The sequence below is a fragment of the Coturnix japonica genome, chromosome 8, assembly GCF_001577835.2.
Source record: "Coturnix japonica isolate 7356 chromosome 8, Coturnix japonica 2.1, whole genome shotgun sequence".
Taxonomy (NCBI): domain Eukaryota; kingdom Metazoa; phylum Chordata; class Aves; order Galliformes; family Phasianidae; genus Coturnix; species Coturnix japonica.
Window position 1 is genome coordinate 13,182,005 of NC_029523.1, and position 17,317 is coordinate 13,199,321.

The 17,317-nt window shown below is 40.3% G+C and overlaps 1 protein-coding gene across 1 annotated transcript; it reads left to right on the plus strand.

Moving 5' to 3' along the window:
- The first annotated feature begins 401 nt into the window (after nt 1-401).
- GTF2B (general transcription factor IIB) lies at nt 402-16,687 on the plus strand. Its single transcript, XM_015870085.1, has 7 exons — nt 402-530; nt 2,267-2,373; nt 9,826-9,959; nt 14,745-14,891; nt 15,025-15,154; nt 15,755-16,036; nt 16,211-16,687. Exons 1-7 carry the CDS (start codon nt 514-516, stop codon nt 16,342-16,344), a joined length of 951 nt encoding a protein of 316 aa, XP_015725571.1. The 5' UTR covers nt 402-513; the 3' UTR covers nt 16,345-16,687.
- The last annotated feature ends 630 nt before the right edge of the window (nt 16,688-17,317 follow it).

Consider the following 17,317-nt stretch of genomic DNA (forward strand, 5'->3'; position numbering starts at 1 on the left):
TGTTAGGCTGCTTTGTCAGTAGCCCAGTAGCTGGGTCTTTTCAGCTGCCTTGCACTGTCATTCTCCAGATCGCCCCACAAAAATGGTTATTTGCTATTTTGAAGAGGTCATTACAAGTAATACACGTACAATTGCATTTGACTGTTATCTGATATTTTAGTGGGGAAATAAACAAAGGACCACTTGACAAACAAGCTCTGATGACTTATTAACGTACTGCTGTGTTTACAAATGCAGTTGAATATCCCATTGAATGGCTGGAATGGCATTGATGGCATTGCTAATGTGAGAACTGCAGCGTGCTTTGACTTGCAGTGCTGATGTGGCGCAGCTGTTGCAGGCGCTGCTGCCTCCCGTCCGTCCCCGGCTCGTGCCGCGCTCTCAGGCTCCTCCTGTCCCTCCGCGCGACCCGTCGCGAGCTGCCGGCGGCTCCGCCCCTCGCGGCCACTACATAAGGCGGCGCTCCGAGCTGCCGCCCGACCGCGCACAGCCGCTGCCTCAGGAGCGAGCGACATGGCGTCCACGAGCCGGTAAGGGGAGCTCGGCTGGTCCGCAGGGGCCCGTGAGGAGCAGTTCCACAGCGCAGCGCACGGCGCGGCTTCCGCCATCTCTCCGCGTCTGCGGACCGGCAGAGAAAATGGCCGCATCGGCCTTCGCTGCCGCCCGGGGAGGAACCGGCCCCGGCTCGGCGCTGCCCCTGCCTCGGCTCGCTGTTCTGTCCCGGCTTGTGGGGTTATTAAGCCGCCTGGTTGTGTGGGGGAAGGCAGCGGGGGCTTCTCCGTGCGGGCGGCGCCGTGTGGCGGTCGGTCGGTCGGTCGGTCTGCCGGCTGCTGTGAGGCAGAGCCGTGAGCTCAGGGCCCGCGACGCCTCCGCGGCGCTCAGTTACCACAGCGCTGAGCGGGCGCCTACATCGCTTAATTAAAACTTGGGTAGAACAAACGGTTGTCGTGTGGTCATTTGTGAAGGAGAAGTCTGCGACAGAGTGCTTGCTTTGGAGCTTCTTCGTTTGATTTACCACCTCCCCCCCTTCTTTCTTTTCTCTCCGCGTGTCGCTGGCGTTTTGCGTAACGCCAAATGTCAGCTGGGCGCCCTCCTCGCTTTGTCAACACTTGTGTCTGCCACGTGAAGCCGCCGGGGCGGCGAGGGAGGAAGGGCCGGGAGCGAGAGCGGCTGATACCCAGCGGGATTCGCATCCGAAGGTCGCGCGTGGACGCGTTGTGTGCAGGGGTCGTGGAGGCTGTTGGTGATTCTTATCGTACAGGTGCTTCTGAGCAGCCATCGGTTTAGAATAGGATGTTTATTTCCAGTTGACGCTTGTGGTATATCTAAAACATGAAGATTGAGGAGGCTCTGTGTAGATTAAGCTGCAGTGCTGGGCTGGTGGGAAAGGAGGGGACTGGGATGAATTCAGCTCTTTAATAGACTGGTTTCCTGTTTGAAGGATTAGCAGGTGCTTGTGGTGCTGCCACATTTAGGTTGAGAAGTACTAGCATTGTTTTATTTTACTGTGATCGGCTGCCATACCTGCTGCTTTTTCAGCTCCATTGAATGGCTCTGTTGAATATGAAACCTCAAACATTAAGTGTCAGTAACTTCAGCCTTGAAACAAAATTGTTTTAGTGGAGTTACTGGACAGTCGCTGCTGGTTTAGATAGTTTATTTACTGTTACAGTGTTCTGTGAGAAGCAATTGATCGTTGCTCTGCTTTAGTGCTGTTGGGTATATGCACATGTTAAATAATGACAAGGCTTTACTGGAGGTTTTTTGTAGCTGCTGGAGATGTGTGATGTACAAGAGGTTCCTGGTTCTCAGAAGCACTTGTTACCCGATCCCTCTCCTGAGTTGGTAGTTTCTCCATTATGATCTATACTAATGAATTGTTTAATTTACGTGATCTAGTTTTAGCCTGACTTAAGGATGGAATGTTTTTTTTCTAACCCTTGAAAAGGTGACAGAATTATATATTCTCAAACAAACGTGTGCCCTCCCTGAATTGAGGACCTGATGAATTATATTGGTTTGATAAGACTGCGAGGTGGGCTACACTTAGCTTGTCTGTATTTAAGTTTTGGATGTTCTTATTGGAGCTTTTTATGTTTCTGAGATAAGCTGCAAAAGTTTTAGATTTTAAGATATTCAGGTGTTTTTGGTTAATAATCAGTCCTTCAAATCACTGTAAATCGTTCTTTTCAGCAGTGAACTGATACTTTGAGATATGTGCTCTCCTTAATAAAGATAATAACAATTCTTTTTTCTTTCTTTGTAGTTTGGATGCTCTTCCAAGAGTGACTTGCCCAAACCATCCAGATTCCATTTTAGTGGAGGATTACAGAGCTGGTGATATGATTTGTTCAGAGTGTGGGCTAGTAGTAGGTAAGTGGATTTCATATCGCTGTGAATTACTGTGTAACTTAAATTACGCATGTTGATCTGTTTGGGTTTTTGTGCTTTTTTTCCCCCCACAAAATGGGAATGTGGTTTGAGTCTTTAGTTTTTTGTCTTGATACCTAAGTGTGTTATGGTATAATGATCTCTTTGCTAAACGCTTACTATTTGTAGTGGCCTTTCTTCTGGTAACTTCGTGTATTATGGAAAAAATAAAGAAACATGTTTTAGAGTTTGAAATCTTGAAATACTTTGTAATATTGAATTAGAATGGTATGTCGCCTAATCCAGTATTCTGCCTTTAACCACGACTGTTATGTCAGTTAGTAAAGAAAAAAAAAATGCAATAAAAGCCCTTAGGCAAATAGCTTCATGATAAATAAAGCCAGAACAACTCTTGTTTCCCACTGGCTGGAGGTTATTTTCTGCCCTGAAGGATGATTCTCTGTATCCTTCCAATATTGCTTTTGTTAATTACTTCTCCCAAGTCTTTTAATACTACCCAAAATAAATACCAAATTTCTCCTGAATGTTGCTGATCTCTTCTCCAGAGGTGTGTTCTTTTTCATGCATCTTTTTGAGAGAAAGCTTTTTCGTTCTTGAAACCTCATTTATTTCTATTCATTTTGTTCAGCTGTGTTGTGACTAAAAGGAAATACTCTATTTTGAATGTGAATGTTCAGATGATTAATTAAATAGCAGTAAATGTTTCGGATAGCATTGCCCTCTCTCATGGGCAGTAATGATTTTACATTGGCTTTACCTGGATTTTGTCCAGCTGTTAGCATAAAGCTGAAGGTGGAGTGGGTTGCAAAAGGTGCAGTGCTGGCTTATCCAGGTGACTGCACATTTTTTGATGCAGGAAGCAAACTTCCACATACTTTATTAAAGTTATTTTCTAAAATATTTTGGAAATTTTGGTATCAGTTGGAAACAAAATTTGGTAGAAAACTGGTAGCAGATTTGTTTAAAAGGATGAAACCTTACAAAGGGCTGAAAAGCACCCACTGTTACTTGCTTTGTCAAAGAAGGTCTGATTTAAGGTGTGTACTTTCTGATAAAGATAAATGAATTGTGACAAATCTGCTGGCTGAAAATGTGAACAGCTACAGCAATGTTTCCTCTTATTGTACAGTATCAAGCTCCTCGGCTGCTGTTTGAAATAACTTGGTCAGTGTCAACTCTTTGCATAACTGCTCTGGGAGTTGAACTGAAGTTTAGGAAGGTCAGCCTTGATCAGTCCCAGACTTTTAACAGCTCAGAGGAGGGGGAGAAAGCTTTGCTTGCGTGTTTCATCTTTAGGAACTTGGGAGTTATCAGATTCACTTTCATGAATCTTATATAGTCACAAGCTGCTCTTCTGTTAGAGCTTTACTTTCTGGTCTCTTCTGAATCAGTAGCTTTGCAGATTTCATTAGTTGGAGTGCTCAGCCTTTCTGAACAGAATCCCTTGGACATTAGTTCAGACTTTCACAGTGTAATTTCAAGATGTGTTTACACTGAACTTAGTCTTCTTTAGAGCCAATGTTACTGCTAGGGTAAAATGTGCTTTGCTTTTTATTCTTTAAGCAGGTTGTCGCGTGGATTTATCGCTAGAATATTCTAATGCTTACTGTTGTGCTGATTGTTCTCATTTGGTTTTGCCATGCTTCAGTAATTGAGTTATGTTCCGTTTAAGACAGTGGTGATTTCACTTCTTTCTACACAGTGAAGTCGCAGATTTGCATTCTGATTTCTCTAAGCTTACACAGGTGCAGCTGTGCGAGTCCCGCTCATCATTTGTTTTGGGGTGGGATGAAATTTGATGAGATTTTTACCACTCAAGGGGATCCATTAGAATAGTAGAAGAAACTGCACGGCTGTGAACTCTGTAGCCAAATTACTGTCACAGTGCCATTTAAAAATACAGTGGTTTTGGTGTCTGCAGAGCATCGCTTGTGTCCCAGAGTGGCAGAATGGTAAATGCTGAGTGTGGGTGTGTTCTGCTGCTGTGAAGTTTGTAGTGGTGTGATTTGGCCAGTATTTTGTTCAATATGATTGAAATGAGATCCAAGAATTTGTGACAAAGCTGAGTGTATTTCCACATGATCTGTGGCAGAGTACTAAAACTGAGCAGATTTTGAACATATTTGGAGGAAAAGCTGTTGATTTTTTTATTTTTATTTTTATTTTTATTTTTATTTTTATTTTTATTTTTATTTTTATTTTTTTTATTTTTATTTTTTTATTTTTTTTTTTTTCCTCCCCCCCCCTTCCCCTTTTTCCCTTGTGTATGTTGGTGGTTAAAGTAGCTGATACATTGATTCCAAAGTTTAACAGTTATCTTTTCTGGGACTGTGTGATGAAATCAATGTCATTAGTATTATGGCTGACATTGCATTTAGAAGTTTTGTAGCTGAAAAGGAGGGGAAAGGCAACAGAAAAAGACTGAGACAACAGGAGACCAGGATAAGGTTATGAACGACATGCAGATGGTTGTTCCATCTCCTGTAAACCTGCTCAGAGTTTTTGGGAAGGCATTCCATAGTTTGTGGTCGGAGATGTGGCTGTTACAAAGTTGCTGCATTATTTAATTGGCTAATATTTCTTGTGCTTGCAAGTAAGATTCTTTGCATCCATGGAAAGGCTAATTATAAGATATGCTTATGCTCGCAGAAACTGTGAGTGGTTGAAGGTGTGAGTGTTCCTGGGTGCTGAGTTTACACAGGTAATTTGTTGTAAGAGTCATTCATTAGCCTTTTTCAGTCAGCATTCCAAACAGTCTCTGTCTTAAGTCTGACCCATTTCAGTTCCGTATCTGCTGGAAACAGCATAAAGTTCAACAAATGCCTGTATTTGTCTTTTGGATGTGCATTGCTGAGGATGCCTGATTCCCAAATCTCATAAAGCTGTGGTAAACGTCATGTTGTCCATCCATTAGTCTGAGTGTTGGTGTGAGTACTGAGTCATGCAGCCATGACATGACTGTCACCATTTAGTCTTTGCTGAGACACCAGGAGCAGAAGCTGTGGCAGTTTTGGCAAGGCTTTGCATCACTATTCTTAGCATGATATTTCCTAAAGGATGTGGAAGGTTTTAGAGTATGTAGGTTCTAGACTGGGAACCAAAGATGGTTCAGAGCCAATATGAAGCATACTTCAATTAATCTAAATGGTATGTGAATCTACACTCTGAGGTATTGAATATTTGGGGGATGTTGGCTGATGGTACGGTGTTGATATCTGAAACTATTCAAAAGATCGTGTGCCTAATCTAAGGCTCTGTGGATGCTGTGTAGAGGAAGTTGTGACTGTAAAGTTATTTTGGGTTTAATTTGTTTATTCTCAACAGGTATTCTTTGTTGACTTAAATATACTAGGTTTATTGAGATGTTATATGGTGGAGCTCAAGGAAAGTAATTTTGCTTGCTGAAAACAGAAATGAAGTTGAGTATAACTGTGTTGGGCAATACAATAAGTGTCACGGTTTTATGATTTTTGTTATCAGTGTTCCACATCATAACATCACGTAGTGCACTGGGAGTTAAAGAGTTAATGCTCCAGTTCCATGGATTGTTGATATTCTCAGGTACCTGGTTCTCAGAAGAGGAGAACTACATCTCCCAGAAGACTTTCACTGTTCCGTTTCCATTTTCCATTTAGAGGGAAAGATAAAACTGCTCACAAGTCACAAGACTGTCCCCTTCTTTTACTGCTCGTCTCTGTGGTGTGTGCTTCCTAGCTGTCTCACCTCAGCATTAGAGTAAGGCCTTCAGTTTTTGGACACTCTAATTTTATTTGATTTATTAGCTTCCATTCTAGCGATATTGTATTATATTACCTCTCATTCTGATATCATTCTTATTTAATTGGTTTTCTCCCTTAGTTCTTTGCTGCTGTTCAGTTTTTAGCCCTATCTTCCTACTTTTCCCCCTTTTCTTTCCTTCTTTCCCAGGGCATGTGTCTGTGGGTCTCTTCACACTGTTACTCATAGAAGTGGGCCACATTGGCCCCAAATCATTGACAGTAAGCAAATAAACTGATTGTGGAGGAGTGTACACACCTGGAGTACTGTGTCCAACTCCAGGCTCCTCAGTACAAGGAATGCTCAGCCTTGTTGGAGCAAGTGCAGCAGAACGTGACAAAAGTGTTGTATGGGCAGGTGTATTCTCAATATGAGTGAATGGAGAGTGTTTAGTTTTGAAGGAAGGCTCAGCTCAGCCTGGTTCTGTGCAGTTATGTCTTCACAATTCTCCTTGGCTTGTAGTCTTCTGCCTGGATTTTTCACTGTAATTTGTCTTAGCTCCTCACTACTTTCTGTAATAAGGAGCTGGCTGAAATTAAGTAGAATTTTATTTAGGTTTTTAAATGTGGTGTTCTAAGAAGTGTTTCCATGTATGTGCTCACTAGATGGCAGCAGATTCATTAACTAATGGTCAGAATGAGCCAAACATTGTTAGAAACTGTGGGTGTTCGGTATTTTAAATTGTGAATAAACATTATTTTGCTGTTTATTTTGAGATTATAATATTAGTTGTTCATATGCAGAGCTTGATTCGGTGTACATCTACCATTACGGCTCCTCTTACAATGATTTAAGCCACATCATCTTGAAAATGCTTCAGGACTGAATATGAAAGATAATGTTATTTGAGGCTTGAATTCCATGCTATTTGTTTTGATTAAACCTCCTCAGTTCACAGCTGTGTGTGTGTATATATATGTGTGTGTGTGTATATATATATAAACATATATGTATTTTTAATATAAGAGATAATAAAAATGCAAATAGAGAATAAGGGGCTCATGTATCATGAGTATTTCAAGAGGATGTGCTGCTAAAGTAGCTGCTATTATTTCTCCGAAAATATGTAATTGTGAATGCAGAACTTGTCAAGTAGGAGTGTGTTCCTTTGATAAACTGCTTTCTATTTTTGGGGTGAAATAAACATGCAGTATTAGTGTTTAATAGACGTGCTAAGCTAATTACTAAAAACTGTTGAAAATTGCATTTTAATTTTTTATACTGAGCTGAGTTTACTCCTACATTTCTGGAGCACTTGCTTAGATAAATTAGGTTAGAAAAGTAACTGGTCTGAGGTCTTCTGTTCTGAAGGTTTTAGATAGTACTTTTTGGGAGCTTTTGTTACTCTGCTGTTTGCCACTCAGGTGCATTTTCCTGGTGATTTAGGAGAGCACATCAGTAGGGTATGAGCCAGGAAATGCGTTTCAGAGCTTGAAATTAGCAACCAGTCTTCAAAGCTGATTCTCTGAGTGCTGTTGTGTTGCACTGCTCTTGTAAAACTGACCTTGGTGTTTAAGGTTTTGTTTCTGTCACTTACATGTGGGGCTTTATTACATACATACCAAGGCAACAGTTCCAAAGTGGTTTTTATGTTTTTAAAGGTTAAAAGAGTACTTAGTGTCATGCTTTCTTTTGTGTGTGGGACAGGATAATTAGCTGCTTGTAGTTGAATATTTTCCATCTATGGAAACATTTGGCCTATTTGTTCCAGTTTTGTTGTTATTTCTAGCTTGTGTCAGGCTTCTATGCAAGGCTTTTGCAAGGTGGAATGTGATTCCTTGAATGTCTGTAAGTAAAGAATATCCAGGAAAGCTGTTTTCTTGCAATAGCAGATTTCTTGGCAACACGAAGGTGTTTACACACTGCATCTTAATTCCACAAATGCTTTATATTCAAAGATTTGTTCTACTTAATCCTTTCTCACTCTGAAATAGCAGACTCAATTCTCTGTTTGTAATGTTTGCCAAAGCAGGCAGTGATATAACACTTTTTTGTTAGAGCAGGAATGGTTCATAACTCACAAGAGGCAGATCCGTGAGTGAGTCATTGAGGTCATTCCTACTTGTGTGGAAAAAATATTACATCATTGCCCTGTGTTCAGTGTTCTATTTATACCATGCCAGAATTTTAAGTACATTTTGCTTTTTTTAGATGCTGTAAACAGTACTGGGGGGTTGTCTTAAAGTAAAGTCACTGCTAGACCATAGAAGGTGCATTACTGAATCAAATATTTACAGAGAGTCCAGGAGCCAGAGGAGCATGCTGTCTGCTAATGAAGGCTCACAAGACATGAGCCTCTAGCAGGAAGAATAGATCTGTGCTCTCTTTTACTTTGTGGTGTTCTTAGTCTTCTAACTTTTGTTACTTCCACCTCTGCTACCTCAGTTTTCATTAGAGCATTAAATGAACGGGGAGCATAGCTATGAGCATGTCGGATGAATACTAGTGAGATTACTTCTGTCTTAAATGTATTCTTTTTAGGTTGGCCTGATTTCTTGGATTCATTTACACCTTTCAGTTTCAGGCACATTCCTTGCATCATCGTGTGTTAAGAGTGAAGTTCCCCATTCAGATTCTTTTCCACAAGTAATTTTGCAGTGACACTCTGTGTGTTGCTCCTGTATTTTTTTTTCGAGATTCAAATTGCATGTTATCATTGTTTGCTAGGGAGTACTTTTGTCTGTCTGCTTACATTTTTACTAGGTTAAACTTGCCTCTCTTGTTTCATACTTGGACTTCTGTGCCAGCAATCTTTCTTGCTGTCAGTACTATTTATTTTGGTGAATGTTGCCTTCACAACACTTAAACTTTGATAAAGATAATGAATTTTCCCTCAGGTTTAGCAAAGCAGAAGTGACGATTGAACTGGTTCTGATATTCTGCACAGAACTGTAATGCTTTTTTTTCTTGATGCTTTTCTCTACATGTTCCTAAAAACTCTGTGGTATTGCTCTGGAGACAACACCTTTGAGGTGCTGCTTTTACCAGCCCTGTGAATAGAATGAGCTGCACTACAAGCAGAACTCTTTTTTCAATCATTATTTGAATCATTGTGATTACTCCAGATTTTTTTTGCCTGTATTTATGTGGGTTAGAGATATTTCTCAGTTTGAATAGATGCTGCTGGAAACATTTAGGTGAATTTGAGAGGACTCCCAAGAAAAGCCTTTTTCTTAAGGGTCAGGAACAAAACAGAGCTGCAGAATGTTGTCATGGTGGTTTAGAAGGTTCGTTTCTGAGCCTGGAGCTCATTCACAAAAGTGATGTGCTACTGCTTGATGAGATAATGCTTGATAGCTAATTCAGGAGTACTTCTGTCAAGTGTCAAAGGTAACTTACTTGTTTGTTTGTCACTGACAATGTTCACTGGACAACTGTGAGCTCCTTTGTGTATTGAATAACCTGTGATATTCTTTAAGGATGGCCACAATTCTGTTTTCTGGGTATGTTTATTTAAACTTTCTCCGCAGCTCCTGTTATTGCTTTCTACTTAGATTGAAAAACCTAATAATTTTGGTGTGTTGACCTGCAGTTACATCCTGCTGGCACTTGGTAACAGCCTGCATTTTATAACTGAGACCTGGGCTGTGTAACCATGTTTCAGAAGCTGTTTCCAAATGTTATGTTGATACAAACTGTTGCTTTCTGTAACCACAGGTGATCGTGTCATAGATGTAGGGTCGGAGTGGAGAACTTTCAGCAATGATAAAGCAACAAAAGACCCATCTCGAGTTGGGGATACCCAGAATCCTTTGTTGAGTGACGGTGACCTGAGTACAATGATTGGAAAGGTAAAATATGAAATATTAAATGTTACTAAGCTTGAACGTTTTTGTGTCTGCTACGTATTTGTGTGTCCATAGGGAAACTATTCAGAGAATGCATTTACAAAGAGATTTAGTCAAAACTTGAACTCTTGCATTTCAGTAATCTGTAAAATGTGTCTGTTTCTGGCTGACAGCAGGAAAGGACTGAACTTTGTGACAAGACGAAAGTTTGCAGTGTTGCTGGGTTAGTTGCCACTCCTTGATTTGCAACATGAACCAGCTTTTTTGTAATAATGTCTAGATCAGATTAATATTGGAGACGTGGAGAGCTGCATGCGTGTTGTGCCTGCTCTCTCAGTGAATATTATGTGGAAACACTAAGTATAGAATCCTTCTATGGTGTAAGTATTCCAGAAGAAAGTATTCAGTGTATGTTTGGCTTGAAGTTTTGTGATACAGCTATGTCACATGTTTGTGAGAAAGAAAAAGCAGGATTAATAACACAGATGCTTTCCCTTTAATGAAATAGTGACCCAGATAAGCTTTCATTGTGCTTTGTTTTATTTTCTACTGCAGGATTCAAATTCATATTTGTGGATTTCCTGAATGTTTCATGGCGTGTGATTTTGACAATTGTCATCTGATATCTTTCGCAATAACTTAATGAAATCAGTGGCTCGTTTTCAGTGCAGCATTTCCACTTCATTTTTAAGAAAGTATCAGTTTCATTTTCATGCTAAACAGGGAGATGGTCTTCAGCCATTAAAACTAGCAATGTGTAATATTTAATCATTATCAGAGAAATACAGTTTATTTGTAAAAACAGATTGAAGTTTGGGTTATCTTTCAGTAACTTAGTGAATCTCCTGCATTCCTAGAGGGAAAAAAAAACCACACTGTAGTTAACACACATTTGTCAACTGATAGCAGTCACGTGGATACTTAAGAAAGCCATTCGTGTTTTTGATGAATGATTCTAGCACTCATTTCCATGAATCCTAACAGAAAACGGTTCTCCATAAAAGATAAAGAAATGGGCATACCTAAACACATATTGGGTATGCATAGGAGAATGTGCTGCTGTACTTCTCAGCTAGCAATGTCTCAGAGAGAGGAAGACCATTAGTAAGCACTGATAGGAGCAGTTAATCTTGAAGCTATGTTGGTTTAAAAAAATAAGATAAAAATTGTCCATCTGGATGTTTGTGTTTTGGATTTCTCTGAGCAGTGTTGTTTGCCAGCCAGATTTTAGGGTATGTTATACTGGGTTTCCCTTCAAACACATATCTGCACTGCTTCATGTGCAGATGTGTCACAAATGGGTGTTGCTAAGTAGCTCTGTGAAGCAGTGCTTCAGAAGTCATTGGAGTTCTAATGGTACTGTAATAGGTCCAGAAGGATTGTAATTCTCAGGACTTGGATTTCTGTTACAGATTTGGTAAGCTATGATAAAGGTCAGGAATGCACCTTTATAAATGGAGAAGTAGATAGCTTACTCCTGATTCATGCTGTTGTTTCATTTTGGAACTGTGCAAATATAGGGTTTGTTTCTGAGAACTCAGTATGATTCTTTAGTAGGATGGCATTTTCAGCTCTTCTAGAACCTGCATGTTGGAAAAGAAAAAAAGTATTTCAGCAAGGGAGAGAATTTGTATCCAGCTGAACTGCAAGGTGACCTGTTAACCTTCTTCTCATCTGAAGTTCAGTGCCTTATTTAGTGTAAGAGGGGTAGTTGTCCCAGGGAGAGAATTGAAGACCTAAAGAAACATCTATGAAATACTTATTTTTCAAAGAAAAACAAAAATTTTCAGGGTTGAGGATATGCTGAATGTAGTAGCTTTGCTATTAACCAGAATATCCCTGAATAGACAGAGCTAAAGTAGCTGTAGCAGCTGCTATTCAGAGAATGCGAGCTGCAGGATTGTTAGTGAGGCACAACTGATGAGAACTGTGAGCAAAAATGTCCAATTATTAGAATCACCAGGAGAATTTCAGAGGACAATCTGTCCTACTGTAGGTATTTCACTTTCAAGGGAATGAACCAAAGAACAGACGTTATTTTCTACAGGAAGTTGTTTGTGACAAACCAGGATGTGTTCTGGACAAGAGTTCCTGTGTTTGTGTTGCCTCTGAGCAGGGGCTCTGGGTGTTGTGAGTGCTGGGAGCTGCCTTTTTCCTCAGTTATTTGGAAGAAATAGAACAGCTTATCAGAAGGCTCTGAAGAAATTTTCTATCAATGGGCAAAGGATGTGAGTTTTGCAGCAAAAATAGCTGAACCAGGAGATTAGCCGGTTTCTTGAGCAGAGTTCTGAAGTCAGTGCCAACAGTAGTTGGGCATGAGAATTAACCTCAAAGTAAGTGATGTTTCAAGGATGGTGAGATTGGTATAGCCACGAGGAAGATGAATAGTATGTGAAAGAAAAAAGAACAGCCTTTGTGAGTTCCAGACAGTGAAGCAGGATAAGATTCTATTTTCTTGGTTAATAACAATTGCCAGAATGGCCTGGAGGAGGCTGCAGATCTGTGTGCCTGAGATCCCTTTCCTGTTGGATAGGAAGCTCCTTTTTGCTTGAGGTAGAGCTGCTGCTAGTAGGATTGTTTAAACAAACAAGCTAAAATGCCAGCTCCAACAACAAAAATAAAACATATGTTGTGGAAAATCCAAAAGAGGAGATAAATTATTTTCATGGAAATGAAAATACAGAGATGGATGTAGGTGAAAATGGAGTTTGAACCACGTGCCAGTTAAAACAGAACTTCAAATTGTGAAAGAAAGGATCAGGTCAGTTCTGCTTTGCAAAATGGCTTCTTGTAGCTTCCTCTTTGAAACTGGGAGGTACTGCTTTGGGACTCAGTTCTGCAGAGAAATATCTTCTGTACCTGCTAATAGCCAACGAGAAGTTGTTTTGCCCATGCAAAGAGATTAATTCCTAATTGGTTTTAGTACTTAGAAGATCCATCTGTCTAAGGTAGCAAAAGCCTATGTTGGTGAAAAGATTAATTTGTGAAGAGGAAGTTGAGTGGCGGAGTTAGCTGTGGTGTAAGGGGATTGCATTCTTCAGGAGGATTTTAAGGGTGTTGACACAGAACTGTATCTCTGCAAGTACTGTGCTGCGACTCACTTGATGGCAGTGCAGAGATCAGCTGGAGAGATGGCGTTAGTTGTGATTCAATTGTCAAACTGTCATGGTTATTTCATGCAAAATTCAAGAGAAAGAGATGAGCCAGTTACTTATACACTGGAGTATTTTCTTGGAATCTTAAGGAAAGCTTACAGTTCTGCTACAGATCTTGTGGGAAAAGTTGTCTTTTGTTATGCTTTATTGTTAATTTATTCCTTTTTGTAGTGATTGCAACTACAAGAGAATGTAGGTTTTTGAACAGGAAACTAATGTATTCTTTTGGTATAGAATTTTTATCCTTTGATCAGATGGCTCTGAAAGGAAGCTGGGTGTTGTTAGACTGTGTGGGCTGTATCTGAAAGTGCTGTATTGATAAGTAGAGGTGAGATGAATGTAAAAGAAGAAAGGATCCACGGTTACCTCCACACCACATAATAAGCAGGTTGTACTGGGCTTCCTGCATGGTAAGGGCACATTCCTTGGTGCTGCGGGTAGCCTCAAGTCAGCAGTGTCGGTGATGCTTCTCCCCTCTGCTCTTAAGGAGGAGGATATACCAGGGTGCAAACTGTTGGAAGCCAACACCTACCCTCCATTAAGTCCCTCCAGATGTCACCGCTGTTTACTGCAGTGTGTATTTTGACTGTCGCTATCTTTGAATCAGTTTTCAGGGCAGGAATATAAAGGAATACATTATGCTTTTTCCTGTTTTTGAAAGCTAAAAAGGTGAAACTTCTGATTTCAACATGTTTCTTGCTGAAGCGCTAAAGATTACAGTAGGTAACTCAGGAAGGCAGCAGCCAAAAGACACAAAGTTCTTGAAGCCAATTAGATCTCAGTTGAAACTATAGGGCTTTTTTTTCTTTTTCTTTTTTTTTTTTTTTTTCCATGTGGGGAAAGGTATTTCCTAACATGGTTGTGAGGAACTGAAGCCAACAAAGCATTGTCCCTCAATTGAATGATCTGGAAGGAAAGTAGATGATGCATTTAAATAGCAAATGCAGAAGAACTGCTGTGTTTTAACTTAAGCAGTTGAAATGGAAGAGTGTTTTCCAACCCTTTTATAGTTGTGAGCTATTGTATATTGGGGTTGCTTTTGGAAGGTACTGGCAGTGTGAAATCCTCTGACTTGTGTGTGGCTGTGTTGTGGTAGTTTGATGTATGTAAGGAGACATTCAAAGGAAAAAGTAACGGGCAAGAAAGTGAAAAACGAGGAGCTGTAGGAGAAAATTACAGAACAGTGGAATAAATCTTTCAGGTGCTGTGTATAATGGACCAGGGAAATAAAATCCCTGTGGTGAAGGGGAACACGCTTGATGGCCTCAGAACAGAGCAGTGTTTCCTGGAAAAGAAGGGACACCCAGTGTGAGGTTTGAACACAGGGCCTGGGAACCTGCTGCCAAAAATGCTGGGCCTTTGTGGTCATTTCTCTGGCAGCTGCAAGATTTTGAGGAAATACCATTCCTCAAAGTATTTGTGCATAGCGCTAGTGCAGGAAGCTGTGATACATGTGAATGCTGCGGGGAACATCACAAGCAGCAGGGATACGAGTGATGACCAGGAAGGAGCCTTTCAATGTGTGTATCTCAGGCAAGGAATGTTGTTCTGGAAAAGTTTCTAAAAGGGAAGTGTTGCTGAAGGTGTGTTTGTAAAGCTCTTGGAAGCCTGAAGTCTCTTGTTTTTTTTCCAGGGCACAGGTGCAGCAAGTTTTGATGAATTTGGGAATTCAAAGTACCAAAATCGTAGAACGATGAGCAGCTCTGATCGTGCAATGATGAACGCCTTCAAAGAAATTACAAACATGGCAGACAGAATCAACCTCCCCAGAAATATAGTTGTAAGTTCGTGTCTCTGTCTTAAATTGTTCTGGCATTGATGGAGTTAGCATAATATAATGGCATATGAATTTTTGATATTGCTGCTAATTAAATGGCCTAGAGTTAATTAAATTTGGTCATCTTGCTTTGAAGGATCGAACAAATAATTTATTCAAGCAAGTGTATGAGCAGAAGAGCCTGAAGGGAAGGAGTAATGATGCTATAGCTTCTGCTTGTCTCTACATAGCCTGTAGGCAAGAAGGTGTTCCAAGAACATTTAAAGGTAAGCTTTCGGTGGTACGGATTCAATTTTGCTGTAAAATGTTTAGTTATTGTTACTACAGGATGTTCGTTTTCACATGTCTGGACTTTGCCAAATTGGTCATTTGCAGCTGAAGCCCACCTTGTGTGGGCTGGGGAGAAGAGGTGGAGTGTAGGAAAAAATTTGCTTCATTCATAATGTAAGTAGGTCTCCGGGCATGGGATTCTTGGTGATAATACACTTAAAAATTGGCATTTGAGATTCACTCTGAGTGTTGGTGAGATTTAAGATGCTCCTTGATCTGATGAAAATGGGGACTCTCCTAACTGCGTCTGAGCCAGCAGCTCTGCAGTATGTGCGTCTTTTCCCTGATGAGGGGACAACTTTGACAGAGAGTATCAGATCTCCCTTATTATGTAATCTGCATTTTTTAGCTTCTCGTGAGAAGTTTGAACTGACTTAAATGATTTGGAAGTTTCATTAATGTGCAAAACTTGTAGTGTACAAAGCTTTCATCACGCTAACCTGCTTTGTGACATTCACCTACATTTAATCAAATTCAGATATTTTGGGGCAGAAAATACTGTCAAATGTGAAGTTCATTTTTTCCTCTTTGTTTAGAAATATGTGCGGTGTCCAGGATTTCAAAGAAGGAAATAGGTCGGTGTTTTAAACTTATTCTGAAAGCTCTCGAAACCAGTGTTGATCTGATTACAACTGGAGACTTCATGTCAAGATTCTGTTCAAATCTGGGTCTTCCAAAACAAGTACAAATGGCAGCAACACACATTGCCCGTAAGGCTGTGGAATTAGATTTGGTTCCTGGGAGAAGCCCTATTTCCGTAGCAGCTGCAGCTATTTATATGGCATCACAAGCTTCTGCAGAGAAAAGGACACAAAAAGGTAAAACTTTCTTTAACATCTTACTGCTTAAAAGGGAACTCATGTTTTCTGTAGACTTGGAAGCTGCTGTTCCAATGGCACGCAGCGGAGACCTGCATCAGGATATGCTGATTTATTCAGTAAAAATGGCAAACATTAAAAAAACATTATTCATTTGTCTGCTTTTTGTCTTAGAAATTGGTGATATTGCCGGTGTGGCTGATGTTACGATCAGACAATCATACAGGCTCATCTATCCTCGAGCTCCTGATCTCTTCCCGGCAGATTTCAAGTTCGATACTCCAGTAGACAAGCTACCGCAGCTGTGAAGTTGCTGAAGGTTACTTTGATTTCTATTAACAAAAAAGAGATTTTTGCCTATAATAAAGGATGTACAAAGTGTTAATAGTGAGTCTTCATGTTGTGGAACTGGAGGATATGAATATTTGAGCATAACTGCTGGAATGCAGCACACATTCCAAGGGTAATCAAGCTAATTGTGTGGCATTTTGTATGTATATATTAGTGGAAGTAAATATTTAATGACTGTTGCAACAAACTTAATTTCATATTATTGTACTTATTCAGATTTCTTTTGTAGGGATCTAGTAAAATGTATTTTGGAGAACTGAAAATACTATGTAATTCCCAAATAAACTTTTCCAAAAACACTTTACGACCTCATGGGTATCACTGCAATTTGACATGCGCACACTGTTCTACAAATGGAGAACAGGAATGCAATCTGTGGCATGGCAGACTGAGCTTCAAGCTTAGATCTTGTCACAAGACTCACCTTCATGACGATTTTTAATCTTAATCTTTAGTCAGGCTTTAATATATGCAGTTAGCTGCACTTTGCAACAGGGAAGACGAGCCAGAATGCAAACTTTGGGTGAAAAACAGTTTGAGTATTTGTGCAGTTGTTGCTAAAGATCTTCAGGCTTGCTTGGAAAAGATCAGCCACGCGCTTGGCACAGCTTCTCCTTCATTTCTGTTAATGTCTCTGTGCTTTGCTACTCTGAATTTTATGTAATGACAAAGCAGCTGAAGGTAAAGACTTGAGCTGAATTCCTGACAACTGTGTGATGCTTGATACCATACAAAGGGAGGTTAAAAAACAATAATAATCATCCTGATGCTGCTGTGAAATGTTCCTTCCACCCTGCAGTCTGGCTGGCCAGTCATTACGCTTTTGCCACTGTTAGGTTCTGTGTGAGCACTGAACTCATCTGAAATGGTGCACCAGGTGTTGAGAAGTGAAGGGCAGAAGTTGTTCATCCTTTCTCAAACTATAATAGC

Bases quoted from the DNA above. Each gene is read 5' to 3' on its own strand.
- GTF2B (XM_015870085.1), top strand. The intron at 2,374-9,825 runs GTAAGTGGATTT...CTGTAACCACAG, and splicing joins AGAGTGTGGGCTAGTAGTAG to GTGATCGTGTCATAGATGTA. The intron at 16,037-16,210 runs GTAAAACTTTCT...TTTTTGTCTTAG, and splicing joins AGAGAAAAGGACACAAAAAG to AAATTGGTGATATTGCCGGT.